General features: G+C 39.8%; 1 protein-coding gene across 7 annotated transcripts in view; it reads right to left on the bottom strand.

The window, feature by feature from the left end:
- Ambra1 (autophagy and beclin 1 regulator 1) overlaps nucleotides 1-7329 on the bottom strand; it is a 190533-nt gene that overhangs the window by 106088 nt on the left and 77116 nt on the right. For 6 of the 7 annotated variants that reach the window (XM_031371037.1, XM_031371043.1, XM_031371044.1 and 3 more), the window contains one exon: nucleotides 6336-6515. The exons of the other annotated variant lie outside the window; for it this stretch is intronic. In XM_031371037.1, coding sequence (XP_031226897.1) covers nucleotides 6336-6515 — 180 coding nt within the window. The remainder of the gene's footprint in view (nucleotides 1-6335; nucleotides 6516-7329) is intronic. 7 annotated transcript variants of the gene reach the window in all.

Genomic DNA, 7329 nt, shown 5'->3' with positions numbered 1-7329 from the left:
TGACATGTAAATAAAGAAAATATCTAATAAAAAAAGTGATATCAAGTTAAAAAAAAAAAAACTAGATATACTGGTAACTGGTGTAGAATCCCAGTATACCCCTTTAGGGAGATAAGCAGAGACAACAGTAAACAAAACAGAACCAATGTCAGGTAAGGTAAAACTCAATACATCCATGCAGTGGGATGCAACTCTTCCCCACTATACTAACAAGCCCACACAATTTAAGAACAAACAAAACAAAAGTAGTCCTACTCAGTCTTCAAAAATCAAGTTCAAATCATGGAGTCTCCCATTTTTCCAAAATTTTTCCAAGTTCTTCCTTCCTGAAAGCTGATCAAACACTTTATTGTAAGTATCACAGTCTCTTTTCACATATGTACTTTGTGTTTTATTAATGTATATATGAGTGTTTTGTCTGCATGTATGTATGTGCACTACGTACATGCAGTGACCAGAGAGGCACTGTGTTGCCTGTAACTGGAGTTATAAACAGCTGTGAACTGCCATGTGGGTTCTGAGGACTGAGTCAGGGACCCTCAAAGACCAGCCAGCTATGAATGTCTAAACCATCTCTCTAGCCCCCTTTCATATACTTATATAAAAATATGATCATTTTATTCTATAACTAAAATGTTTTAAATCTCACCATCTTAACAGGATAAAGCTCATCTTGAAAGGCACATACAACTCTTTTTCGAGACAGGGTTTCTCTGTGTAGCCCTGGTTGTCCTGGAACTCACTCTGTAGACCAGGCTGGCCTCGAACTCAGAAATCTGTCTGCCTCTGCCTCCCAAGTGCTAGGATTAAAGGCGTGCACTACCACCTCCTCTCAAGAACAACATCTTTATAGTGCTGTTTCTTTTACACTTCTAAAGTCTGTATGTGAAAGGAAGAAATAAAGACCATTTCAAAATGATACAAGCCATTCTCTAAAGATTTCAGATGGCAAAATCTGCCCTTCTCCTTCTTGGCTATGAGTTCTATTTGTTATTAAAGACAAGTCAAGAACTCCTACAGAAATCCTGGGACTTCCTAGCTCAGAAAAGAAAGTGCAAACAAGTACTACTGAAGACATGTGGCTTTTTTGATGGAATCTCTAGCCAAGATTTGAAGTAAATGTAGGAGTCTCATTCAGGATTATCACCTCAAATGAGAAGCAATATTTACCTGGTTTTTAACATAGTTCCTTTACCAAAGGCTGAACTAAATCTCAGTTATATCAAAAGGACAGAGGAAGAATAGTAAATTGTAAATAAACTAAGGTCAACAACTTTTCCTATGCCATATCCAGTCAGATATTAGAGTTGATAGCCTTTGGAACACTCCTCAGCTATACCAAACAAAAAATCTGTTAAGGACATCCATGTCACGAGAATCTCAGGCAGGTGAAATGGGGCACAGCTTATAGTCTCAACTACTGGATAAGCTTGGGTGGGAACATTACACAAACTCCAAAGTTTGAAATCAGCCTTGGAAAAATATCAAGACCCTGTGTCGAAAACAAAATAGGGGTAGAAAGTTGGCTCAAAGGTTACTAATACTTGCTGCTCTTGTAGAAGAAAGACCTGAGTTTAATATTCACAGCTAGTCACTTTTTGAAAGTCCAGTCCAATGTTCTCTTCTGACTAGGCATACATGTGGTATACATATATATGAAGGCTAAACACTCATATGTATAAAAGAATAAAATAAATCTTTAGTAAGCATTTATTAAAAAATACTTGGGCATGGTGGTACACACACCTATAATCTCAGCAATCAGGAGGCTGCAGCAGTTACAAGTTAGCCTAGGCTATAACAGTGAGACTGTCTAAAAATAATAACAAAGGGGCCAACCAAGATCAGGTAGCTTGCCTAGCAGGCAAGAGGCCCTAGGTTCAATTCCTACTACTGCTCCCTCCCCACCCCTCCAAAAAAGAAAGGAGGGAAGAAAGGAGGAAAAAGAGAAGGGGTGGAGGAAAGGAAAGAGAAAACAATTTTAGCTAACATGGAGACTCTATCTTAAACTGAAAAACTTAAGATTCTCACTGAGATTTTCCAAGTACAGCCCAGTGTCAAAACCATGAATAAAGAAAGGGTTTATTCTGTTCCATGCTAGCAACATTCTTTAAGAAGCTGGATATAATTACCAGTGGCTGTATGTGTGGAGGAAGTTATTCGTGGCTAATGTAATCTGAAACATCTCTAGTTCTATCTGTCATTAGCAAGTATCAGATCAGATTATTTATCCTTTGCCTCAGAAGGCAAAGCAGCTACAAAAAGAGGCAATAAGGCCAGGGAAATGAGCTGGGAATGATTCTAGAATCATAATTAGAATAATAGATAAAAAAGAAAGAAAGGTATAAGACTAGCTAGAATCAAGGGTTAGTGAGATAGCTCAGCATGTAAAAATGTTTGCCACAAAAGCCTGGCGTGAGTTTGATTACCACATCCCACAAGAGTGATAGAGAACTCTCTCTCTCTCTCTCTCTCTCTCTCTCTCTCTCTGGTTTTTTGAAACAGAGATTTTCTCTATGTGTCCCTAGCTATCTTGGAACTCACTTTGTAAATCAGGCTGGCCTTGAACTCAGAGATCTATCTGCCTCTATTTCCTGAGTGGTGAGATTAAAGGTGTGCACCACCACTACATGGCCCCTCTCTAATAATAATTTTAATTAAAAATAAAGACTAGCTAGAATTATCATAAACACACACACTATTCTCTTGCAAGTCTTAGCAACTACTGAAAAAAAAGCATCTTTCTCTTGCTTTTTTGTAAGCTATCTGTCCTTTATCTAACGGGACAGTTATAAATTAAAATAGGAACCTTGCTATGCTTACATGACAACTACATTCAAGTAAGCAGTCAGAGCTCTAAGACAGACAGACAGTAATGTCAATAGGCAGACACACCTTTACCCTGCTTGTGAACTTTATGCAAAGATGGCAGGCTGAGGACTTCTGAAAAGACCTGCTGACAGCAAGTTTCTGGACATCCTATTTGTACATTTTGATAAACACTGGGATCCTGCCATTTCAATCTTCAACACAGACAGAGATGAATGGCAGGAGAAAATGCTGGCTTAGAAAACAATCATCAATTCAGACTACAAAAAAATTTAAAAAAATAAAACATTTCACCTGATCAATTTCCAAGGGCATCTTCCCTGAAGATAAATCTGAAAGACCTACTGCACAACAAGTATATGAAAGGACCCAAATATGACTGTACATTACTGAAGATTTTAGATCTGAAAACAATAAATAGACTTATTCCTGTTCTCTAATCTGATACATCTCTGATATGGTGATATCCTCTGTCAAAGAACAATAGATGAGAATGCTTTATTAGCCCTCTTGTTTGGTCATTATGAGGATTCAACAAAAATTTTAAATCTATTATTTATAAATAAAAAGATATGCAAATAATCTACATCTGTATGCCAAGTATGAATACAACAGCAACTGCTACATATATATGATGTGGATACTTTGGTTATAAATATATAAATTATATATATACTTATATATACTATAAATATAAGTAGTTAATAACTATGCATATGAACTCTATAGTAGCTGGTAGTGGAGAGGATGATATGAGGTCTTACAGGTAGGATTGTGATGTGCTCAGAAAATACAGAAACCCAATAGAACAGTGTCTCTTAATGGGCGTCCATTTAGGCAGATTCCAGATCACAAAAACCTTACCTACTTCTGTGTACTAAAATAACTATAATTTATAACTATATAACATCCCTTCCAACCCCCACACAAATCTTTTCTGAGCGTTGGAGATATGGTTCAGCAGTTAAATGCACTTGTTGCTCTTCCAGAGGACCTAGATTCAGTCCTAAGTACCCACCTACATGGAAGCTCACAACCATCTGTAACTCCAGTTCTAGGAAACCTGACACTCTAGTCAGATCTCTGTGGACACTAGGCACCACAATGGTTCAGATATACATGCAGGCAAAACATCCATATACATAAGTTAAAACATTATTTAAAAAATTAATATCCTGAAGTGGATGGTGGTAGCATAGGTCTTTAATCCCAGCATTTGGGAGGCAGAGGCAGGCAGATTTCTGAATACAAGGCCAGCCTGGTCTACAGAGTTCCAGGACAGCCAGGGCTACACAGAGAAACCCTGTCTCAAAAAAACCAAGACCAAAAAAAAAAAAAGCCAAGATTATAATTTGTACCAAAACCATCTTCTCCCAAAAGGCAACCATCTGGATGGGGACATATAGATAGGGCATCAGGGAGACTAGCCCATGGCTAACAGTGACACCAAGGAAAACACTGGTAAGCTGATGAAGAAAAGGTAAAGAAGGCAATGTAAAACGAGGTCATGCTGAAGCCCAAGGAGATGATGAGAGCACAGGTGGGTTGGGGGAACACACATAGAAGGCAGTCTGACAGAGGAAAATCGAGGGGGAAGGAAGGGGAGAGCGAGGAGGTGGCAGCAGAAGAAAGGGAAGGTAAAATGAGAACAGAACATTTTAAACTAACCCAGAACTCCATTGTGAAGGACAAGTCACGAGGCAGAGTACAGCTGAAAGGTATGATCCCCACATCACACCACTGGTTAAGAGACAATTTTCAACTTCTAAGCATGCATAGAAAAAGGAGAGGCAAGCCAGAGTCCAGAGTTCTAGAGCACTACAGAATAACCGAACTAAAGTCACGCAGGTTTTTCAGCAGTACTACAATGGCAGTGATCTCAGTGTAAGTGTGTTTCCCTCTCTCTCTTTCTCTCACCCCCTCCCTCTGTCCCTTTCCCCTTCTACTCCTCTTCCATCACTCCCCACTATATGTGTGTGTGTATAAGTTTATATGTTTGCAGTGCTGAGGAATCAAACACAGCACCTCACATGCTAAGCAAGTGAATTATATCCCAACACCATTGGCATGTATGTTTAAACTTCTTCCCTAAAAGGACCCTTGTGCTAGAAAAACTACTACATCTCCAGTATAACGTACATCTATCTGGCTCCTTTCACTGTCTGCATATGCAGCCATCTTACCCAGGAGGATAGATAGAGAAAAGGTCATGCTGTGGATCAGAGAGGTGCTGGGCTCCTCTTCAGTGATTACTGACAGGACCAGCACACTCATGCTCCATCTGCTTCATGATAAACCTGTATTTGTTGAGCATTAAAATCTTTTTCAGATCACTGTATGTTCTTCCTTTTGCTTCCCACGATTCAAATGTTCATGTTCACCATAAGCATCAAGAAGGCAAGCTAGCACAAAGGTTATTATTCCATATTATCTCAGATCTTTCTGACAAAGAGATCAAATATACTCTATAGCTCTATTGTAAGATAGCTCATGGGGAACCATCCATGCAGCTGACAAGAGGAAAATAGTTGGGGGATAGGTAAGAACCCTTAAGATCCCAGATCTACCAAGGCATGTCAAGAAGGGCAGAGGAGACTGTCATATTCCAATAAAGCCATCAAGAGGGTGTTGGGGAAGAAGGAGGGAAATGCTTATTTTTCTTTTTTCTTTTCTTTTGCATGTTAAAAAATGATAAAATACAAAATCAAAACAAAAGCCAAATGTCTAATTTGATATAAGCTAGGAAAACTCAACTTCAAGCTGGGAGCACAATAAATGGCAAGAAGGTCAGGAATAGAATATCTGAGAGGCAGAACTCAGCAGTAGGGCTGGAAAGCATGGACTCTGGAACTTGGGGCTGATCCTGCTCTTAGGCCTTGACCTCACAACACTCAACAGCATAAGGAAAGAAAAAAAAAGAGAAGAGAAGGGAGTGGAGGAAGAGGAGATGCAGTATGGGCCCCAACTGACAGTGGCATCAAGGAATCACTCCTCAAGCCAGTACCTTAATCTGACAGGTGGGGTCAGGAACAGGAAGACTAAGTTGAGGCAAGAGAGTCAGATCTCAAGGAATCAGTTTATTCAAGGAAATCTAATACTTATGATGAAACTTAAATTGTCATCTCTACTCTAGTGAAAAGAAGCACCACCAAGCCTCATGCTTCCTTTGTATGGTGAAGACAGCCTAAGAAAAGCATTTCCACCATACATGCCTCAAGGAGATACAAGTGTGGCTAGGAGAGCAGCAGCCATTCTCTTTCCACTCAGGCATGTGGCCCAATGGGCGGTCTCTTTCCAAAGGCTCTGGTGAATCAGCAATATAACTCCCAGAAATAGGAGTGCTCTAGGTACTTGAAGCCCTCTGATCCTCATCCCAGCTTGCTACACATAAATAACAACTTAGGGGTTAGAGGCAAGAATACTCACTGCTATAAAAACAGTGACCAATTCAGAAGCACTCTCAGTCTGGGAGGAAGAAGAAGGAAGCAAACTGAGAATATACTTACTCAAAGTCCTCAAATTCCAAGTCGGTTCCCTCTACTGATGGACCCTGGTTGTCTGAGGAAGAAGAGGAGGTGGAAGAACGAAGCCGATTCTGTTGGTAGCGCATGGAGCGCTGGCGAATACTGTCTCTCCTTGAGAGATACTGGATCATCCTCTGGGCGTAGTATGCAGCAGGAGATAATCTGAGAGAGACAGAGATGGACAAACACAAACTAGCACTAATGTGGGGAATACTGTGAATGATAGAAAAAGCCAACTTTCCCATGGCATCTCTCTGCTGAAACAGCTCTGGAGGTTTGTACTGCAGAATGTGTGTACCAGACCATCCCAATGTCTCTGCTCTGAGATAAGGCAAATAGGCCATGTAATCAGTCATCTTCTGATCAAGAGTGGCTCCTTTCCAAGAGGATAAGCACTGGGTTTTTCTTCCTTCTCAGGCTCTTATGGAACCTGACTTAGCTTTTAAGGATGTCCTCTAATAGCTCTTCCTTGCTCAGCGCCCACACATAAAGTTTAAGAAATGAAAAAGGCCTTAGTAATCAAGTCTGAATGTTTTATAGATGAAAAAACAAGCCAGAAGATGATAGAACACTTAGATGATTAACAAAGGTACCCAGAGCTATCCTCTTTACCTGGACTTCTTTCTTCAAACACACATACAGCTCCAGCTTTCACCTAACTCCTTATCATCACTTTGAAACCGGTATCTTCCCTCCCTCACAAATTAATCATAGGTATTTGTGCATGGAAAACTATCCAGGATAGGGATTGAGAGACATTTTGTACTTGGGAGAACAGAAAACCTAACAGAAAAAAGAATTTCCAATTTGTAGAATTATAGCACTGGAGAATGTATCTCCTTTGCTAGGGTTCCAATAAACCATCATCAGTCTAGACTCCAGTTAAAACCAAGGACGTATCTTTGCTCTCTGGCAAATTCTAATATATCACACAATTCTACACATTCCTTTCCCTTCTTTTTTTTTTTTTTTTTTT

This window comes from Mastomys coucha, unplaced genomic scaffold (genome assembly GCF_008632895.1).
Source record: "Mastomys coucha isolate ucsf_1 unplaced genomic scaffold, UCSF_Mcou_1 pScaffold15, whole genome shotgun sequence".
NCBI lineage: Eukaryota > Metazoa > Chordata > Mammalia > Rodentia > Muridae > Mastomys > Mastomys coucha.
The sequence above is the reverse complement of the archived record's forward strand: the minus strand, read 5'-3'. Positions and strand labels throughout refer to the sequence as shown.